At 36.6% G+C, this 23,124-nt stretch overlaps 1 protein-coding gene across 12 annotated transcripts in view; it reads left to right on the forward strand.

Moving 5' to 3' along the window:
- The window catches only part of DYM (dymeclin), a 402,507-nt gene that overhangs the window by 226,607 nt on the left and 152,776 nt on the right, over positions 1-23,124 (forward strand). Inside the window, exon 14 of one of the 12 annotated variants that reach the window (XM_028837927.2) lies at positions 10,622-10,786. The exons of the other annotated variants lie outside the window; for them this stretch is intronic. Within the exon in view, the coding sequence (XP_028693760.2) occupies positions 10,622-10,786 (165 nt within the window). The remainder of the gene's footprint in view (positions 1-10,621; positions 10,787-23,124) is intronic. 12 annotated transcript variants of the gene reach the window in all.

Raw genomic sequence — 23,124 nt, forward strand, 5'->3', positions numbered from 1 at the left:
TGAAAAGAAAGTGCCAGAAAGAAATTTCAAATGAATGTCTGCATGTGTGGAGTTTTAGACCTCGCTTACTAGACCACAAGTAGAGTAGACAGCAACATGCTATTAACACATTGAAATACAACTTCAAGCCATATAGCAAACTGTGCATTGCTGGGAACCAAGCCAGCTTCACATTGCTGCATGGCCATATTGGGCATTTGCAGAGCAAATGTCTGTAATGGAGAGCCATGACAACATTCTTTTTAAATAGTTGCTTTGTCCAAAGTCAAAAGACATGTTTCATTCACATACCATGTAGGAAGGAATGCTGGTAATAAATGGATCTGTTTATCCACACCTGTAAATATAGATGGTCCATCTGTAAAACAAGGGACAGTGGTGTACTTAATGAGTACCCTGTACATTTTCATCTGCTCAGTCTCGGAATTTTAGATACCTGGTGCATATGACTTACTGTTTACAAACCTTTTAAAAACTCTTTTCAGGTGCCTTATCCCCTTTGCTTTGGTGGTATATGATAATCTGTGCCTTTACTTTGTTTTCTATGTGGAAGAGAATGAGATTCTATAAACTGTGATCAAATCTTCAAAGACAAGTTAAAGTTCTCAAAAATATTCTTGGAAATAAAATTTGTCCCTAAGAGATAATATGATTATTCCTGTGGCTATTGCCAAATTTATATCTGAACCTAATAATATTTACAATATTTTAAAATTAGAAAGCAAGTAATTTGACAGAGATATCATGAAATTGCTATCTAAGATATTTGGCTGTTATTTATGTTTCTACAAATTAGGTTTTAGATCTTTATTGATACACTTATATACCAGAATGAGTGTCTAATTTAGGATGAAAGTGCTTATTGAAAGATTTTGAAATCAGCAGAGAATATGATTAAATCTCAAGTACCAAGGATGGTATACATTTTAATTGATTAAAAAATTGTATTTTACTACAGATGTAGGAATTTCTTATTCTGAATTTCTTCAGCAATTAATAAAACAACTCACAGAAAAGATGCTAATATTGGTATATTGTAAAGGGGTTCATTATTATTATTATTATAGTCTCTATTATTTTATAAATCTGGCAGTGGGATATTAGGTCATTTCATCCCCTTTGAGCTAGTACTAGATTGTTCCCTTCAATATATTTTCCAGTGTTTGAGCCAGTCTGTTAATCCTTCATACTAGAGATTCCCAGGATGTTCACTGCTGGCAGTAGATTCAGCTCCAGGAAAAATGGCTTCTGCTGCCAAGGAATTAAATGATTCAAGGGTTGTGCTTCCACCACTGTTGTATAGTTTCCTGACATTCATTCCAGATTTTCCTTTGCTTATTTTCTTGGATATGTAAGTTTTATACTGTGTAAAATTGTGTGTGCACGCTATTTTATAAATTTTTAGTTTGTAAAAATTTCCCCTGGAAACTTAGTGCATATTTAATGCATGTGAATGAGCTAATCAATGAGATTAAAGATGTCTTAGGAAGTCTTGCATTCAGATTTTGTTTTAATCAATGGTATTTTTAATGTTACTAATGAAAAGAATTGTTGGTCACCAGTGACCTCCACATTGCCAAATCCAGTGGACATTTTCCGTCTCATTTATCCTTTCAATTGTATTTGACACTGGTAACCACTCCTTCCTCACAGTAACCTCTTCTTGGTTTCCTCATCTTCTTTATGGTTTTTTTGGCCACTCTTCAAAATTCTGTAAAAGTTTATCTTTTTCTAGATTTGAAGTGATCTTGTGACACTTTAAATGTTGGCATTTCTCAAAGTCACCCTGTCTTAGTTTGGGTTGTTATAACAAAATAGCATATACGGAGTAGCTTATAAACAACAGACATTTACTTCCCACAGATCTGGAGTCTGGGAAGTCCAAGATCAAGGCACCGACTGATTTGGTGTCTAGTGAGGACCTGCTTACTGACCCAAAGAGGGCAGTTTTTTCTCTTGTCTTCCCATGGTGGAGAGTGGAAGCAAGCTCTCTTGGGACTCTTATAAGGACACTAATCCTATACATGAAGGCTCTACCCTCATGACCTCGCCTAATCCTAATGCCTTCCCAAAGACCCCACCTCCTAATACCATCACCTTGGGGGCTAGGATTTCAACATACACATTTGTGGGGGACACAAACATTCAGACTGTAGCAACCCCCTTCTCTTTTCTCCCTCTACTCTTTTCCTAGGTGATTGTAGTCACTCCCATCCTTATACAGATGACTCACAAACATACATTTAGCTAGCCCTATCCTCTAGCTTCAGACCTGCATGTCCAATCAGATGACTAATGTCACCTTTTGGATTTATCAGAGACATCTCAAACTCAGCATGTTGAAAATGGAAATCTTGCCCTTTCCCAGCCTCTTTTGATCCTCTTTCTCTGTTCCCACCTCATTGAATGACACCACAATTTTTTGCATGCCAGAAACCTGAGAGTCAATTTTGACACTCCCTGTCACCTGCCATATCCAATTCATTACCAAGTGTTGTCAGTAACTACCCCTCAAATCCATTCATTCTCCTTTATCATTGCCTTAGTGCCTACTCTACTGCAGTAACTCTTTAACACATCTGATGTCAACTCTTGCTTCATCAGTCTCCAACCAGACGGATCATTTCAAAATGCAGATCTCATCCTGTGACTCCTCTGCTTTATACACTTCAGATGCTTCCCATTGTTCCTAGAATGAAGGCATAATTCCTTGGTGATTTTACCTACCTCTGTTCTTCCGCAAGGTCAGCTCCTTACACATTGTCCTTTACTTTTGCGTAGGAGACAGGTTTCCTTCCAGTCTCGGTCCTATGTCTGCCTTGTTCCTTCACTTGTAATTATTTTCCTGCTTATCTTTAGTCTTCCTGCAAATCTTGGATGAATCGTTACTTTTATGAGGAAACTTTCCCTTACCTATCTATTCAGGCAAAATCTCATCTATTTCAAGTTTCATCTGTAGTACTTTGTTACTCATTTACATCAATTTGATTATTTAGTTTGTCCACTCAAGAATATTAACAACACTTCCCTTAATATTATCTGATTCCAAACCCATATTTACATTATGCCTGATTATCTTTGAAAAAAAATATGTTTATTTTGATTAGTTCAAATCAGGATTCATACAGGATCCGACACCACATTTGATTAGTCATGTGTCTTAGTTTTTTTCAGTCGAAAAGAGGCAGGTTTTTGTAAATGAAGTTTTGTTAGAACACAGCCATGCCCATTTGTGTGCATCCTATGACTGCTTTCTCACATCAGTTGCAGAGTTAAGTAATTTTAAGTGAGACAATACGGACTGCAGCTATTTGCTACCTGACCTACGTTTAAGAAAAAAATTGTGCAGTATCCCTTGCTTGCTTTTCTTTTTTAACTCTTCAACTCACATCTTTGACTAGTTGGTCAACAGGTAAGCTGTCTTATAGAATATCTCACATTCCAGATTTGTTTGTTTGCAACTTTCTGTGTCCTTCAATTTGTTCCCTCTCATCAATTTCTCTTGTAAACTGAAAATTAACTCTAGAGGATAGATCATTTAGATGGAACTTATTGGCAAAAATACTTAGTGTTCCTGTTTATTTCATATTCTATCATATGAGGAGATACATAAAGTCTAGTTATTCTGGAGATACTAAGATTGATCGGTAGGTTCAGATGGTGATAGCTAATCCTTTCATTCTAAATTTCACCATCATTCTTTCATGTGATTTTCATTTGACTAAACTGTTTTATTATATGTTGCCAAATGGCAAATTTCTAATTATAATATTATGTGCATATTTGTGACAGAGAGTTTTTCTGTAAAGAAAAATTTTCCTTCATCCACTGTGTAATCATAGTTGGAAAGAGGGGAGTAATGCTTAATTTTTTCCTTTTAATATTTAATTTTCAAAACTGAGTTTGATACCCTTGGTACCTCTAGTAGTAATTGATACATTTTCATTTTTTGGTTTTTATTTATTATGAACTTCTGTTCATATTGTCCATATAGATTGTTATGTTTTTGATCACTCACAGAGCAGTTATTCTTTTTGGTTTCTGATTGTTTCATTTTTGGCCATTGGGAGATCCCTTATGTTGCCTCTTATGTCCTTTTGACAGGACTCCATTCATCTTTGACAGTTTCCTTGCTTCCTTCCTAGATTTTAGGCAAACAAGATGTCTCAGACTCATTTGTATTAAATACATTTCTTGTCTCAGACCTAGAAACCACAATGTGGTTGGTAGGTGATAGGGTGCTCATTGTTGAGGAGTTTGTAATTTTTTTAGGTCTCTTCAATGGACAAAGCTGAAAAGATATAAATTCTTGTAGAGAAAAAAGATTATTTATACTTTTAGTTCTGATTCAAATTTCAGATTATCTAACAGAAATTCTGATTTGCTTTTTTTAATAGCATTGATATAATGTTTTTCTCTTTATTCTGCTCCGTGTTTGTGTATACAGTTGTTTCACAATAATATTAATATTATGACTAATTTTAAGTCAGTGAATGAAGTTTAGGATTTTTTGTGTGTGTTTCTATTAGTCCTTAGAATATAACCCACTGAGTATATATGGTCAATTCTACATTTGAAAGTTATTCAGAGTAATTCTTTGTGTAGTTTCATTACCACTTGAGATACAATTAAATTTGTTTTAGTTTTCAGTTTGAGGAAATTTGTTTTTCTTTTTAGTTTAACTTTAGTTTTGAGTATGTATAATTTTAAGCTACATTAATAGAGTATAATCTTTTCAACACTGCCCAAAACATGACACATCTAGAATAATATGTTTATTCTTTTTGCCATATTTTAGGAATGACCAGCCTGGTATCAAGGGTGGGATGATACGAGTGGTTTACCCTGCATCTAGATGGCAGTAAGGGGATATATTGTGTATGTCTGTAAAGAATTTCAAAACTATAATAAAACTAACAAAATTTGGTCTGGGTTTTTATTCTCACCATGCACCAGCAATTCGCAATACTACCAGTGAGAAAGTACTTCTCCCTGCACTGACTGTGCTGCTAAGAAGCTTATTAGGCAGTGTGAGTATCCAAAGGAGAGTAACAAGACTGATGAGGAATCCAAAAACCATAGCCTATGAGAGGTGAACAGATTTTAACATCAATCAGAGAAGAAAAGATGAAGAAATTCACAATTTCCTCATCTATTTAAAGACTGTAGTGTAAGGAAGTAAGTTAGACTTTGTGTACTGAATTCCAAGTTTCATTACTGGGTAGAAGTTACAGAACAACTGGATTTAGCTTATTATAGGAAGAAGTTTTCTAATTGTTAGAATTTACATATCTGTAGAATGAGGCTATTTGTCAAATTAGAGAGTTCCTTCTCCCTTAAAGATGTATAGTAAGAGCAGTGTGAACATCTCACGAGGGTTGTTAGATGTTCTTCTGTGGATAGATCTTGCACAAGATGACCTCCTGGGCTCTCCCAGCCCTGTGATTCTGAGATCACAGTGCCCATTAACAGGAACCCTCACTGTCTAGACCCATCCACTAAAATGAATCATCATCTTATTCATATCTAAGCCCCATTACAAGTTTATTAATATCATCCCTTTCAGTGGAAATGAGAAATATTTTATTCAGTTATGCTAATGTAATTAGCTCATAATGTTGTCAAATGCTTGAGAAGTTGAGACTGTAGTTCTGCTAAGTGTTTGATTCTCATATCAAATGTCATACCATCAGTGAAATCGTTCATAACCACCAAAATTAACAATTAGCCCCTTCTTCCACCTTTATCATATTTTATTTTGTTAACAAATTATCTTGTTTTTTTACTCACTGATTCTGAATCTCTCTCTATTTAAATGTGTATTCTGTGATAGCAGTCCTCAACCTTTGTTGCACTGGGGACCAGTTTTGTGGAAGTCAGTTTTTCCACAGACAGGAACAGAATGGGGGATGGTTTTGGGGTGAAACTCTTCCACTTCAGATCAGATCATCAGGCATTAGATTCTCATGAGGAGCATACAACCTCGATTCCTCGCATGCGCAGTTCATAATAGGGTTTGCCTTCCTATGAGAATCTAATGCCACCACTGATCTGACAGGAGGTGGAGCTCAGGTGGTAATGCGAGCAATGGGGAGTGGCTCTGAATACAGATGAAGCTTCGCTCATTCAGCTGCCACTCACCTCTTGCTATGTAGCCCAGTTCCTAACAGGCTTCAAAATGGGGGATGGGGCCCCTGGTTCTATGTGAGCAGAATCCATGTATCTTTTTGTACCACTGAATCCCAAGCATTTACTGTTGGTACATTTTTCTGTAAGGGAATCCATGTCTTTTGTTGGCTTTTAAAATGGCCACCTAAAAAAATTTTAGAGTAATTTTGTCAAAATCAGATACAAACAGTTGAGATTTTGAATCTGTGAAGGATAATGGCATTCTTTGTATTTTGTCTTCCTATCCAAAAACATGCTAGTTAGTATTTCTTCATTTATTCAAGATTTCTTTTATGCCAAATAGTTAACTTTAGTAATTTTCTTTATATAGGCCATAAACATTTATTATTAATTTAATTTCTTGGTATTTTTAAGTCTACTAATGGATCTACTAATGAGCTTTCTCAAAGGAAGGAAGGGAGGGAAGAAGAAGGGAAATTGGAAAAGGATATACAGAATATTTTTATTAGTCTAGGTAAAGGTTAACCTGCCTCTGGTAATCTCATTTTTTTAAGTTCTTTAAGCATATAGATAATTAGGAAAATAAATTGGCCGGGTGCGGTGGCTCGTGCCTGTAATCCCAGCACTTTGGGAGACTGAGGTGGGTGGATTGCCTGAGGTCAGGATTTCAAGCCCAGCTTGACCAATATAGTGAAACCCCATCTCTACTAGAAATACAAAAGTTGGCTGGGCATGGTGGCATGCTCCTGTAGTCCCAGCTATTCAGGAGGCTGAGACAGGAGAATTTCTTGAACCTGGGAGAATAGCTTGAACCCGGGAGGCAGAGGTTGCAGTGAGCCGAGATTGCACCACTGCACTCCAGCCTAGGTGACAGAGCAAGACTCCGTCTCCAAACAAAGTCAGAAAAAGTTGCTATGAAAATGTGTTATAATTTTATTTGATAAGTACTGCAAAATACATTATTAGAAAACTTAACCTTGGAATCTTTTTTAAGTATTACTCTTTTGTGGTTTTTGTCATCTTTTACAGACTTGAATGTTGTTCTAGGACAGAATATTATCATACTTTATTTTAGTGAAGCATAACTATATCAAATAACATTTCAGAACTATACATTGCACAATCTTGGACATTTTCTTGTAAGAAGGCATTAAAGAAATTTTATTTTTGTGAAAGTATAATTCTTAAGTAACAGTGACTGTTTTTTATGGGTTAGCTCCAGACCACATTTGCCTACTTCCCATGATCTTGTTTTTCTGATGTCCCAAGCTTTAAGTGTAGAGGTCAGAATGACATTTTAGGGCTCTAGGTTTGAATCTCATAATCTTAAAATGGATATTATTCAGTTTATCAAAAAGACCAGTTCTTTTTTTTTTTTTCCAGATTAAAAATAAATTAGGCCGGGCATAGTGGCTTATGTCTATAATCCCAACACTTTGGAAGGCCAGGGTGGGTGGATCACTTGAGCCCAGGAATTTAAGAACAGACTGGGCAATAGAGTGAGACCCTGCCTCTACTACAAATTTTAAAAATTAGCTGAGTATGCTGGCACGCACCTGTGGTTCCAGCTACTTGGGAGGCTGAGGTAAGAGGATCGCTTGCCCAGGTAGTTTAGGCTGCAGTGAGCTATGATCATGCCATTGCACTCCAGTCTGGGCGACATAATGAGATTCTGTCTCAAAAGAAAATAAAAAAAACCAGTTTTACCAAAAATAGTGCAAATAATTTTCATTTACCTTTAATTCACATTCCCAAATGTTAAAATTTTACCACATTTGCTTTACTATTGTCTCTTTTTTTTTGAAATGGTTGAGAATAAGTTTATAGACATGATACCCCATTACTAACTACTGCATGGTATATTTCTTAAAAATAAGGATATTTATTAAAATCAGGAAATTAACATTAATAAAAACTATTTTAAGTAAAAAATGCCTTTTTTCCCCTCCAAGTCAGGGATCTGATACCAAAATCATGTTACATATAGTTGTCTTCTTTCATCTTTTTAAATCTGGAATGGTCCCTCAGTCTTTCTTTGTCTTTTATGGCCTTCAAAATTTGGAGAATACAGAACAGTTTTTTGTTTATTTGTAGAATGTCCCTCAATTTTGGTTTGTTTGATTTTTGGGGGATTAGATTTTGGCTATGCTGTGATCATATCAGGAGACACATGACATCTGCTTGCTTCGTGACTGATGATAATGTTAACTGTGATCCCTTGTTTAAAGTGCTGGTGGTATGCATTTTTCAAGAATATAGTTCTTGTATTTTCTTAAGTTTTTGCTCTCTTTTGGTGGATGGAGTCCTAGAATCCTTTCCAAGACTCAATAGAAACATCTCTTTAAATATAAGCCTACTTTAAAAGATTTTTAACTACTCTGTTTTGGAGATTAACAGCTTCTTAAGACTTTCTCTATTTTAGAGGGATTTTGTTGTGTCTAATAATCTGTCTCCCACTCTAGGTTGTAAGCTCCTTAAGGGTAGGAATTGTGTATACATCATTCCCCACGCTGTCTTCAATGCCCAGCACTGTTCCCACATGCAGTAGATAGTAGTTACTGCTTGACTGATTGGTTGTTTGATAGGCTAGTGGGTTGAATGGATGAATGGATTGTTCATTTGTGGAAATTTGCCCATGTCAAATCTTCTAACTTACTAGTTTTGAGTTCAACATACTTAAAAAATTACCTATCACCCTCTTGGTATTAATACTTTGATATAGTTTTGATGTAGTTCTTTAGACATGATTCTCAAGGACTAATAATAGCTAAGGCATATCACATGATATGTTCACTATTTTGTTGATTTGCCTTGTCAGATTGATTTTACATTCTCTTCTCTCTAGCTTGCTATTTTTAAATGGCCTGAAATGTGGCATCAGTGAAATTACTCTGACAATAATAGTGATAATTCTTATTGGTCCTCTTATTACTTTATTTTTTATAATATCACTTTAAAATCTTGGAGCAGTTTAAAACTTTTTACTTCTATGTTGTTCGCTTATGGGTTTGAGGCTTAGAGAGGTCATACACCCACTATTATAAAGCTGCCAATGGGTGAGCGGGATTTAGATTTCTAAGTCTTGTCTTTCTTTAAAAAATTTTATTTTTGCAAGCACTTTTCCAAAGGATTTCTAAGTTTTCTGACTTGCAATTCAGTGTTCTCTCTACCATAATCTCTTCCATATTGTAGTAGTATTATTGCCTACTTGCCAGGAACATATTCATAATACCGTGAAGAAAAAGTATTTTGTATCACTTTGTTCTACCAAGGCATATTTTATGTGGTTCACTAATGACAGCCTCATATTTTGAGACTTTTCTCCCAGTGAGTATGCCTTTTTCTCCACCAAATAGACTTTTTAAAGAGCAGTTTTAGGTTCACAACAAAAGTGATCAGAAAGAATAGAGTTCCCATATTATTCCCTGGCCTCCAACCTCCCCCGCTATCAACATCCTGTGCCAGAGTGACATATTTGTTATAGTTGATGAACCTGCATTGACACATAATCATCCAAACTACATAGTTTACATTAGGGTTCACTCTTGCTGTTGTATATTCTTTGGTTTTCGATAAATGTATGTATCCACCATCATAGTATTAGTAGAGTAGCTTCACTGCCCTAAAAATCCTCTATGCTTTGTGTATTCATCTATCCCTCCCCTCTAACTCCTGGCAACCCCTAATCTTTTTGCTGTCTCCATAGTTTTTCCTTTTCCAGAATGTCATATAAATGGAATCACACAATATGTAGCCTTTTGCAGATTGGTGGCTTTCACTTAGTAATTTAGGTTCCTCCATGTCTTTTCATGACTTGATAGCTCATTTTTTTAGCCCTAAATAATAATCCATCGTCTAGATGTACCACCGTTTATTTATTTATTCATCTACTAAAGGACACCTTGGTTGTTTTCAAGTGTGGGCAATTCTGAATAAAGCTGCCATAAACACCTGTGTGCAGATTTTTGTGTGGATATAAGTTTTCAACTCTTTTGGATAAATTCTAAAGAGCACAGTTTCTGGATTGTATGGTAAGAGTATATTTAGTTTTATAAGAAGGTGCCGAACTGCCTTCCAAAGTAGCTATACCATTTTGCATCTCCACCAGCAGTGAATGAGAGTTCCTGCTGCTCCACATCCTCGCCTGCATTTGGTGTAATCCATGCTCTGGATTTGGGCCATTCAAATAGTCTGTGGTGGTGTCTCATTGTTTGAATTTGCATTTTCCTCGTGATGTATGATGTTAAACATCTCTTCATATGCTTATTTGCCATCTGTATATCTTCTTTGATGAAGTGTCTGTTTAGATCTTTTGCCCATTTTTTATTCTGATTGTTCATTTTCTTTTTTATCTTTTCATTCTGACAGTTTGTTTTCTCGGGCACCATCTAGTGAAGATACACAGAAAGCTTTGAGGACATAAAGAATGATTTATTTTTTCAAAGGAAAACTCCTCTCTTTCTGTTTCTCTCCTTTTACCTTTGTCTTTCAGTTATACCTGCCGCCACTTGCGGAGATATGTTTATGTGTTGGACAAACTGTATTTCCCCCACTCTCACTGTTCTACGCTTCAGCATTGCTTCTCGACCCTCAGTGACAATGGAGAGGAACTCTTGTCTTTAACTTGCTCTCACATTCTCAGATCCTATGCTTCCAGGTTATTAACCTCTGCTGTCCATTTACTGCATGCTGCATGTTGTATATGACTGATAATTGCATGTTTTAATAAGACATGTGTCAATTAAATTATTAAAGAGAACATTTATATTTGAGATGGTACTAAATAATTTTTTTAAGTAATAGCTGGATTTTGTTTCCTTACACATGTCTTCTTAAGTAATTTATATTATGTTTCATGGAAGAGAGGAAAGCGTTCAACCACGGAATTGTCTGTATAAACTTGCCAGAACTTTTTTTTTTTTTTTTTTTTTTTTTGAGACGGAGCCTGGCTCTGTCACCCAGGCTGGAGTGCAGTGGTGCAATCTCAGCTCACTGCAAGCTCCGCCTCCTGGGTTCACACAATTCTCCTGCCTCAGCCTCACAAGTACCTGGGACTACGGGCATCCACCACTACGCCCAGCTAATTTTTTGTATTTTTAGTAGAGACGGGGTTTCACCGTGTTAGCCAGGATGGTCTCAATCTCCTGATCTTGTGATATGCCCTTCTCGGCCTCCCAAAGTGCTGGGATTACAGGCGTGAGCCACCGCGTCTGGCCTAAACTTGCCAGAACTATTCTATACCTCATTGCATTTGGGAATCTTTTGATTTAATTTATAGCAGTTGGAGTGCTCTGATTTTTATATGAAATAGACTCTACAGTTACTATGACCTTTGAGTTCTCCTTCATGCAAGCACACCTGAGAGCTAGCTGTAGGATTTCACCTATGTTCTGATAGAAGTGCATTCAGTTGAGCAGATTGATTTTACAGGAAGGCAGAAATTATACTATTGGGGTTTCGTATTTTTTACTCATTTTATTTACATACAGAGTGGCTATAAAATCATATAAAATCAGCAGGTTGCAGTGTGTCATGGATGAATGTAAATTAAACATAATGATGGTGGGTGGAGGAAGAAAGAGACAAGCTGTCAATCTCGAATATCAGAGAAAATCAACACCTGCTGTTTTGTGTGTATCATGCACCAAAATAGAGGGCAGTATGACATTACCGCTTTGTGCTTTGCAGTTAACATTTTTAACACACTTTTTTTTTTTTCTAAATAAGAGATGACTTATACCAGCTCTATACTGTTAGCTAGATATGATGATTTAAGGCAATATCTTCACTGCCAGATGATTTAGATGAAGAAGGAGAAAATTCCATGACAACCTTAACCAGAAATTAGCAAACATTTAGAATTTAAAATAGACCTTTTCAGATGATGAAACATATAAAACTTCAGACTATACATAATATCTAAGTGAAAACACTTGATTGCTAGGAAAGGAAAGCAGTCTGGTGTGTAAATTAACAGAGACTTTTCTTAGTAGCAGAAAGATTTTACAGACTCATGATGATGTTGATCAGCCTCTTATCAAGTCAGTGTGGATACTTTTGAGAAATAAAAAGCTCAGGGATAGAAAAACAGGTGAAAATAATAGAATTAACTCTTAAGTATGTAATGTTAGAAGAATTTATCAAATTTAGCATACTAAACCCAGTGACTTTCCACTGGCTTATGTAAAGTGAGGGAATATCAGGTAAGTTGCATGATATTCTTAGGAATTGGAGACAGTGTGTGTCTGGTTTCGAGGAATGAGGAGAACTGCTGCTGATCATTGAACTTCTGAAATGTGCAGCATAATTGACCTCTCTTCTCTTCTCTTTTCTTTTCTTTCTTTCCTTCCTTCTTTCCTTCCTTCCTTCCTTCCTTCCTTCCTTCCTTCCTTCTTTCCTTCCTACCTTCCTTCTTCCTTCCTTCTTTCTTTCTTTTCTTTCTTTCGTCTTGCTCTGTCACCCGCCCAGGCTAGGCTTCAGTGACTCAATCTCAGCTCACTGCAACCTCTGCCTCCCTGGTTCAAGCAATTCTCCCGCCTCAGCCTCCTGAGTAGCTGGGATTACAGGTGTGCACCGCCATGCCTGGTTAATTTTTATATTTTTAGTAGAGTTGGGGTTTCACCATGTTGGCCAGGCTAGTCTCGAACTCCTGACCTCAAGTGATCTGCACTCCTCGGCCTCCAAAGTGTTGGGATTACAGGCATGAGCCACTACACCCGGTCGACCTTACTCTTATTTACTAGTGTATCATCAGGACTCTCCACAAAACCAATAGGAGATTTTATATGTAAGTGGAGAGAGAGAGACAGAGACAGAGCTATTTTGGGAATTGGCTTTGGCGATTGTAGGGGCTTGCAAGTCTGAAATCTGTAGGGCAGGTTGGCAGCCTGGAAATTCAGGTAAGCCTTGATGTTGCAGTCTCAAATCCTAAATGCACAGGGCAGGCCATCAGACAAGTGACTCAGGCAGGATTTTTATGCTGTGGTCGTCAGACAGAATTCCTTCTTCCTCGGGAAACCTGTCCCTTTAATAGCTTCAACTGATTGGGTGAGTCCCATTCACGTTATAAAAGGTACTCTGCTTTCCTTAAAGTCAGTGGATCATAAATGCTAATCACATCTGCAAATACCTTCACAGCAACATCTAAACTAGTGTTTGACCAAACAACTGGGCACAATAGTTTAGCCCGGTTTACACATAAAATTCATTATCACACTATGCTTCTCCTCTGTGTTCTTTGTTACCACATATCTATTCCATGTGTTTTTCTTTGTGTGTATCCTATCCTGTCATAGGTATCCTTTGGTTTTGTGGAAACTATAAGCCTTCTGGGGGTAAACACTATATCTTGTTCATTGTTATACATCATATAGCATGTCATTCCTGGCACTTCGTTAACCCTCATTAATACAGCTGGCAGCAGATTTTAGCATTCATCGTGTGTGACAGAGGCCCCTGTCTTTTTTCTCCTGGAGTCACACTCCTCACGTAGCAGGAGCAGACAGGAGACAGAAATACACCATCAGCTGGGAAAATAAAAGGAAATGAAAGAAAAAGGAGAAGGAAGACAAAGTAGGGAAGAACAAAAGTTAAAAAATGAGAGGAGAGAGATGGAGACACAAGTGGCGAAAGCAGCGTCCAATTCCTGAGCCCCCTTCCCCTGATTCCCAGCAGAGTTCAGCCAAGACTCAGTTTCTGAGCCAGTGTAGAATTTATTCTGTGTTTTCTATTTTCCTCTTTCAACACCTTTCCTGGAACCCCCTCATTCCTTACCCACTTGGATTTCTCAGTACTCTCAGCTAGAGTTTAAGGTATGAAGCCTCCAAAGGGCATTTTTTCAATACCAAGCCCTCCTGAGGCCCTGCCCATTTTTTTTCTGAACAACAGAGAAGAAATACATGTTAATATAGTGTAGTGACTAGGGGCATGGGCTCTGGAGTTAAGGCTTCCTCCCCATACCCGCAACCAGCTTTCACTCCTTTTCTTACCACTTGCAGTCTGGGATGGGACAGAGGACACTGTTCTGTTCAGGACGGACCTGAATAGATTTGCATAAAAGGAATTATCTGGCCACCTTCTCTTGCTGTGTTCCTTTGCAGGTGACAAACATTTTGCATACACAGTGACACATGGCCAAGTGGAGTGTAGTCCCTGCAGGTGAGAGATTTTCTTCAACAGAACTCCATTAATATAGAGAGACAAACTAAGCCAAATGTCTGAATGGAGCAATCACAGACTCACTTAAAATCAAATAACTTTTGGTTATACAGAATTTAAAAATGTAAGTCAGTTTCTAGAGAGAAATATAAACTTATTTCTTAAAACAGAACTTTACCAGCTGGGCACGGTGGCTAATGCCTATAATCCCAGCACTTTGGGAGGCCGAGATGGGTGGATCAGGAGGTCAGGAGATCGAGACCATCCTGGCTGACAAGGTGAAACTCCGTCTCTACTAAAAATACAAAAAAATTAGCCGGGCGTGGTGACACACGCCTGTAGTCCCAGCTACTCAGGAGTCTGAGGCAGGAGAATCACTTGAGCCCGGGAGACAGAGGTTGCAGTGAGCCAAGATCACGCCACCGCACTCAAGCCTGGGTGACGGAGCAAGACTCCGCAAAAACAAACAAACAAACAAACAAAAACTACCTTAGTCTCACATGACCTACTGCTATAGATAGAAGTCTCATTCCACTGCAAACTTCTTCCAAATGTCAGAATTTGTTTTACAGCATCCCTGAAAGAGAGCACTTCTGTGTGCTACTTACCTCGGAAGGCAGTCAAGCTCTTGCTGTTTCATTTTTAGAAAGATTAGAATATGTTAAGCCTGCCTGCAAATAATTTTTATATATTGGCTATAGCTCTGTGCTTTAGAGAAACACACAAATGTATAAACTGTGCTGTCTATGAGGTACCCTTGGGTTTTTGAAAACATCTGTCATGGACTCCCCTTAATTTTTGTTCTCCTCAGCTTAAATACCTTGGCCATTTAATCTGTTCCTGACAACAGATGATTTTTAGATTATGCAGTCTTTTTATTATCTTCTTGGATGATTGATAGTTCCCATCATAAAATTTGATATCCAGAATTGGATATTTCAGTATATTTTATAATTTAAAATATGAATTATAAAATTATAGTTATAAATTAGATGTATTTTTTCTCATCCACTATGGCAATCTGTAATAAATTATACTCTTAATTTGTCCTAAGACTGGAGTGATCTTTAAAAACAGGCACACCTTGACTCATATAGAATTACCAGATCTTTTTCACACAAAAACACATTTCTCTAGATTTGTACATTTAATTATTTGAATGTAATTGCAGGGCTTTACATTTGTTCTTGTTTAAATGTAATGGATTGAGGCCAGGAGTGGTGACTCACACCTGTAATCCCAGCAGTTTGGGAGGCTGAGGCGGGTGGATCACCTGAGGTCAGGGTTTCAAGACCAGCCTGGCCAACATGGTGAAACCCTGTCTCTACTAAAAATACAAAAAATTAGCCGGGCGTCATGGTACATACCTGTAGTCCTAGCTACTTGGGAAGCTGAGGCAGGAGAATCGCTTGAACCCAGGAGGTGGAGGTTGCAGTGAGCCAAGATCACGCCACTGCACTCCAGTCTGGACGACAGAGTGAGACTCCGTCTCAACAAATAAAACAAATAAATATATGTAATGTATTGAGGTTTTTCTTGTTTCTGAGTCACATTTTATGAAGCCATAAGCCTTTCAGACCTGTTAGCTCCTCCATTTTACCCCCAGAAGCATGGAAATCAGCTCTCAAATTACCAACCTTGGATTTGACTTCTCTAGAAATCAAATTTAGAATTTTGAGTAAGCACTTGAGAATTTCATTTCATTGCTAGGCTTTTTTGGTTTGTGTGTGGACTTCAGTTGCCAATTGAGGTTTACTTAGTGCTTTTGAGAATGATTGTGACATGGTCAAAGCATGCTACTTCTGATGACTGTCATGCATTTAAGTGAATCTGAGAGGAAAGAATCTGAATTTAGGTAATAGACCAACACTGCTTAGAGTTCCACGTCCAATTTTAAGTTCTACTTTCTTAGGTTTCAGGGTGGAGTGGTGAATACGTTTTGTGAGAAATCTGTGAAGTAAGAAAGTACCTATTTGTCTTTATTTTTACTTCACATACTTTGCTGATGTCAAAAATATAGCTGCTACTATTGTTTTAATTGGAGCTGAAGCAAGGAAAAATGAAGAGCTAAGTTTAGTGTTAATTCTGTTGCAGTGGCACAATTTATTTTGAGTTACTATTAACTAGGCTCTTCAGATTGTTGCTGCTTGATGAGAGAAAGCTGAGAAACAGCATCAGAAATGTTTTAAAATTATTTTCTAACACACATTGAGTTAAAAACATTATGTTCTCTTCTTATAAAGTAAAGCATGTTAACACTGAAGTCCTTGACTAGTTAATACTTTGCCAAGATCAATGGTTCCTGACCTTTTGGGGCTCATAACTCTTCTACAATCTATTAAAAATTATGGACTCTCTTCAAAAAACAGAAATAGGAGTTTTTGCCTCTAAATTTTACATGGACCTGATTTAGGTAGAATTTTAGATATAGCTGCTGTGTAAAAGAGAGACTCCCCTGCCCAAATAATAGTGGCTTAAAGAAGCAAATGGAAGTTGACTTCTCAAGTAAAAGTATGAGCTGATGTGGCAGCTCTGCCCCATACAATTTTCAAGACCCAGAGTTCTTTTCTCTTGTGTTCCACCACCCGTCATGCGTTGCTCTGACCAAAAGGTCTCAAATGCCTCACCACAAGCCCTGCATTTCAGACAGCAGAAGTTGGATGTAAATTTCCATTTTAAGGGCATCACACATCCCTTTGGCCAAAAGATTGCCATAGGACTACCCAGTGTGTGTGGTAAGCTGGAAATGAAGTTTTTAGCTAAGTGGCCATGTGGCCTGCTAAGTATTCAGCTGTTGGGTAAGAAGGGAAGATGGTTATAGGGACAACTAACCATCTTTGCCATACAATCGAGAGTTCCTGTCCTGAGTAATTAACAAATGCTTACTCAGTGATAACCGTGTGATTAATCCTGTGCCAAACAGCAAGAGGGGTTCCCAGTGAAGACAGAAAGATAATACCATTGGGAAAAAATCATTACCCTGTACTGTTAAATATAAAATTAGTAACATATAAAAAGTGATCTCTTCTGACAAGAGAATCTGAAGTGGTCTGAAACAGAATTATTTGAGCAGGAACTAAGAATAGATAATGTTCTATTACCAGAGTAGGCATGGAAAACTCAAGTGCGGAAGTTCACATATGGGAGAGCACATGACATATGCTGGGGCAGTAATAGGATGTTTGACAAAAGCAGATTTATCTGTGATGTTAATCAATATTGCAATGAGTTACATTTGCTAGGGCCAGACTCCCGAGGGCCTTGAATGCTAGGCCAGGTCATTTCACATGTTTTATTTTGGTTTTGTTTGTGTATGATTTTGGTAGCCCATTGAGTTTTACTTAGTGCTTTTGAGCGTGACTGTGATGTGGTCAAAGCATGCTGCTTCTGGTGACTGTTGTGCATTTAAATGAACCTGAGGGGAAAGAATCTGAATTTAGGTAATAGACCAACACATAGACTACCCAATTGTGGCAGTAGAGATGACAAAAGAAGGACTTAATGGAGGTGAACTTTGAAAAAAAATGAAGTGAAGTATGATATTGAGAGAACATTTTTCAATATTGAAATGGTATAGTATGAAATATTAGTAGGAACTGTGTTATTACTTCTGTGCATGTAGTTAGTTCCTATCAACATGGCAAATATTTAGTATGTATCATTTGTGTGGTTTATATTTTATACTGTAAGAGGAGTGTGCTAGGAGAATTCTTGTTACCGATACTCAATATTAAAAGCTTTGTGTAATCAGTTGGTAAAAGAATGATTTTTTAAGAGTGAAGATTTTTTGAACTGTCCAACCATTTTAAAATTGGTTATACTAAAGATATGGTATAATACATGATTCTGGATTATTTTCCAGTCATACAATGCGATCCAAAGCATGGCGATTCAAGAGATCTGTTTCACAACATGGTGATTATTGTTAATAACAAGATATTGTATACACGAAAATTGCTGAGAGTAGATCTTTAAGTGTTCTTACCACAAAAAAGTATGTGATGCAATGAATATATTAATTCACTTGATTTAATAATTTCCACAATGTATACATATATCAAAACATGTTGTACATCATAAATATATATAATTTTTGTCAATGAAAGAAAAAAATTTTTAGTAGTAATGAAGATAGTGAATTCTATAAAGAAATATGTTAGAAGTATTTACCAAAAGTCACTAAAATGTTAATATATTTGAATTTATCTTAAGGGAGGAACTTAACCTACAGAAAGAGTTATATTTAGGAACAAAATAAAAGAATGGTCCACTAAACTGTATCCTATCAACTCAATGGACTATCATATAACCATTAAAATATTATAAAGAAAAATAAGTAGAAATATGGAAAACATTTGACATGTTTATGAAAAAAGAATATAAACATATACTGCTATTTTGTATTTTTAGTAGTTATATTTGACATATTGTTTAATGAAAAAAGAATATAAAATTATATATGGCTATTAAAACAACTACATAAAAATTATGTGCGTGTCCAAAAACCAGATAATGTATAAAAATAGCTGTGGAACAATAGTAAAATATACATGACATTTCTTTTTAAAATAATTTAAAATTTATCTTTTACAAATTAAAAAAATTATGCAAATCTAAGTAAATTTTTTCTCTCCCTTTTCTCTACCCTCCTCCCAACCACTGCCAAGTTACTTGTGTATCTTTGGATTTTCTTTTATTTTTTCCCTCTACTAACATAATGTAATGCCACTTTATTAATAGGCAAAGAACTGCAGTGGTTTACAGGATTAGATAGGAGTTCCCCAGTATGATCACAGAGAATTTCTCCCATGGTTTATTTTAGAACTTTTATAGATTTGCTTTTTTTTTTTTGCTTTTTTTTTGCTTTTCTTTTTAACTGAACGGATTTATAATTCTAAATAAGTGTGACATGAAATCATTTCTATATCTAAACTGTAGCACTTTCAAATTTAGGAATATTTTTACCCATTTGTCATGTCTTTTATACTGTGCTTTAAAAAAAAAAAATCACATCTGGTGCCATTTTATTGCTTTCAAAGGATTGCATCTTCAGTCTAAATCTAAGACAAAACTCTAATGAGTTTCCTCAAAAGAAGTTTTAAAAATTGCTGGAATGGTCTTGTCTACTCGCAATATGCTACTCACTAAATCTGTAATGAATAAATACTTGAAGCTATAGTCATAATTTTTCATGCATATGATACTGTCTTAATAATTTTGTTGTGGCTGTGTGCTTTATTGATTTCTGTGCCACTTCTGTGGCATGAAATGAAATGTATTATCCCACTTAAACCATTATGGTTTCCTTTTGAATTACATATTCACTACTTGATCCTGTCATCAAGCCTATTCCATTTTCTATAATGTGATATTCAGTCTTAAAGATTTACAGCATTAGTACTCAGTGCAGTATAAGTCAAAATAGGACAAGTAAATTCAGATCAGAAAAGTTGGTAAGAAAATATAATAGATACATTTTAAAAAGTTGTTCTTCTAACTTAGTATGTTTCTGGTTTGGGGTTTTTCTTTTTTTCAAGAACCATGGGAATGAATTGTTTACATGCATTCTAGGGGAGAGGGGAAGGCACAGTTTGAGTAACTTCACCATCTTCTTTACTTGACCCCAACAGATGAGCTAGGTAGCGCAGCCCCACCCTCTTCTTTTGACTTCTGTGACAGCGTACTCCTGGCTTTCTTCCCTCCCTTTTGCTGTTTCTTTTTATGCTTTTTGGTTTAAAACATTAGAACTTTTAAAAAGCTTGTTCCTACTTAAAGTCTTACCTTATGCATTTGCATCAATTTCTATGACTGTATATGACGTCCGCGTGCCAATATGTTCCAAATTGATAATCCAGCTGAAACTCTGAGCCCTTGTCCTATCCTGAGAGCTGCCTTACTGTTAACGTCAACACTCATACCTCACATGTCCCATCTCCCAAGAGAACTCTTAAGCTTTCTCCGTAAACCTTTTCATCTCCATGAATGGTGCCTGTATCCATCAAGTTGCTTCTGCCTACCACCTAAGAGTCATCAGCGTTTTCCCCTCACCCGCTGTTTCCATCCTCACTACATCCATTTCAGTTCTCTATCCAAAGTATAAATCAAATCCGTACTTTTTTTTCTCTGTTACCACTGCCAGTCCCTCTAGCTCAGACAGTCCTTATCACACACCTGGACTCCTGCCTGGTCCTTTTCCTCAAGTTCTCTCACCCCACCCTTGCCCCTAATTCCTGATCTAGCAAGCATCTTGATAGATTCTAAGTCACATGTCCCTTCCTTGCTTAACCCTTTAGTGACTTTTCTTTCCCCTTAGGATGCTACATTCTCTAGCCATATCAATTGTGTTTTCTCTTCCAGGAGTTGCTCGCCCCTTTTCTCTCTCAGGATTTTTTCCATGTTCTTTCCTGTCTTTTCCCTTCTCCATATTTTCTTACATTTGTCACTTCCTCAGACAGGTTTTCCTTTATCCAAAACGTTGTTATGTTAATATTGTGGTTCCTCTCACATGCTGCTCCCCGCACTCTCTCACTCTTGATGTCGCTCTCACTCTAAGAGTAGACTGTTAGTTCCATAAGGGCAGAAAATGTGTGTGTGTATGCATATGTGTGTGTGTGTGTGTGTGTGTAACCACTGATCCCTAGCACTTAATATGATACTTGGGTATTCAATAGGTGCTTCATATTTGCTGAGAATGGGTAATTTTGTTTTGCTGAAATGAACTTAACTTTTTGCAGACTTGTTTAGTCTACTAATCACTTTTCAAGAGACTTAGAGAAGCAGTAAAGTGTGATCCTGTTATAAAGCTACTGTGTCTTAAAAGTAGCATTCAAGGCCAGGTGCAATGCGGTGGCTCACGCCTCTAATCCCAGCACTTTGGGAGGCCGAGGCAGGTGGATCACCTGAGGTCTGGAGTTCCAGACCAGCCTGGCCAACATGGTGAAACCCCATCTCTACTGAAAATACAAAAAATTAGCCAGGTGTGGTGTGGGTGCATGTGATCTCAGCTACTCAGGAGACTGAGGCAGGAGAATCACTTGAACCCAGGAGGTGGAGGTTGCAGTGAGCCGAGATCACACCACTGCACTCCAACTTGGGCAAGAGAGCGAGGCTCCGTTTAAAAAAAAAGAAAAAAAAAAGCATTTAAGAGAGCACAATTAGAAATTGAAATATTTGGTTGTAGTTCTTTGGTTATAGTTTCTACGGATGTGCAGTAAAACTACCTGAGTAAAGAAAAGCTCCTTAAGTCTTCTTGAACATGCAGAATTGCACTGCTTTTCCTCCCAGTAAAATAATTTACAAATTTTCCACTTATTGAAATTATCCGATAACCATGACCATCAAGGCAATATCAACTTACTTTGAAAGAGTCCTCCTGAAAACACGAAACTTTTTATTGTGGATGTATCTATAGTGTTGGTTGGGTAGGGTGCTTTGGCTTCAATTCTGGGTAGATGCAGTAGCATAGATTCTCTATGATTTCCTCAGCTAGGAGGGGAGGATAGAGAGAGGCTGGTTAATGAATACAAAATTATAGCTAGCTAGGAAAAGTGAGTTTTCATGTTCTGTGGTACTGAAGGGTGAATATGGTTAACTTTATTGTATATTCTCAAAAAACTAGAAGAGAGAATTTTGAATGTTCACAACACAAAGAAATGATAAATATTTGAGGTGATGGCTATTCTAATTACCCTGATTTGATCATCACCCATTGTATACACATATAGAAGTATCACTCTGAATCGCATAAATATGTACAGTTATAATGCATTAAATAAAAAGGAGAAAACTTAATCTTAAAGTAACACAGTACTTTGAGTAGACAGTGAACTGAACTAACAATTACATCTTGTTAGATAAGAATAAAGTGTTGGGAAAATAGATACATAAATGACCATTAATTAAAGAAATCAAAAGCTTGAAAAAAATTATAAAATAACATTTACTCTGCTAGCTTCAGCTAACCAGAAGAGCACAGAGGGGAAAGCAAAATTATTTTACATTAAATTTTGCCTCTTGAAATTTAAACACAAAATTGGAAAACAATTTGAAAATAGAGTAGTCCTAGCAAGCTTTACCATCACCACTCACTCCCCCAAAAAGTTTTCCTTTGGCATAAGTAAATTATGGAGGCTAATGACTGCAATAGTAGTAACAGAGTAAAGTTTCAGGAATATAGGTAAAATATAAGAAAATATGTATTTATGTATATTAAAAATACCATTTAACTTTTTAATTCAAAATAACTTAGCAGAAAAGTAAATAAATTTGTACTATACCTGGAAATATTTTAAAAATTTTTTTGTGTGTTACTTATAAGAGTATTGTTAAGGTTTATTGAAGACTAACAGTAACATTAAAACCCCACCCAGAATAAATTTTAGATTACTAGCCTGCCACCGTGATCTACACTAAAATGTCACCAGTAGTATCATTCAAAAATGGAAGAAATTAAGTCAGTAACTAAAAATATAACAAAAATACTTATTAACTGGATTTTTAATCTGTAAGAAGGATGTCATAAGAATTTTGGCATATGGAAGCAATGTAAGAATAGGACCTTAGGAAAGAACAATATGAAATTCATATTTGATCCAAAAAATGTAGTAGATCCTTTTTTCCCACCAGACGCTTCTAGGTATAGATCGCATTGGTGAAGGGGGCACTCAAGTCTCAGCTGATGTAGAGTGTGTAGGTGTGGGTGTGTAGATGTGACCAGAATTCCTGAATATGAACACGCTAAATAACAAATTAAAATTTCTCATGCAGTTTAAATATGTGTATGGAGGATTTGGATTGGATACAAAATTCCTCAAGTTGGATGCTCTTCTCCTGGGCTGC

The sequence above is a fragment of the Macaca mulatta genome, chromosome 18 (assembly GCF_049350105.2).
Source record: "Macaca mulatta isolate MMU2019108-1 chromosome 18, T2T-MMU8v2.0, whole genome shotgun sequence".
Taxonomy (NCBI): Eukaryota; Metazoa; Chordata; class Mammalia; order Primates; family Cercopithecidae; genus Macaca; species Macaca mulatta.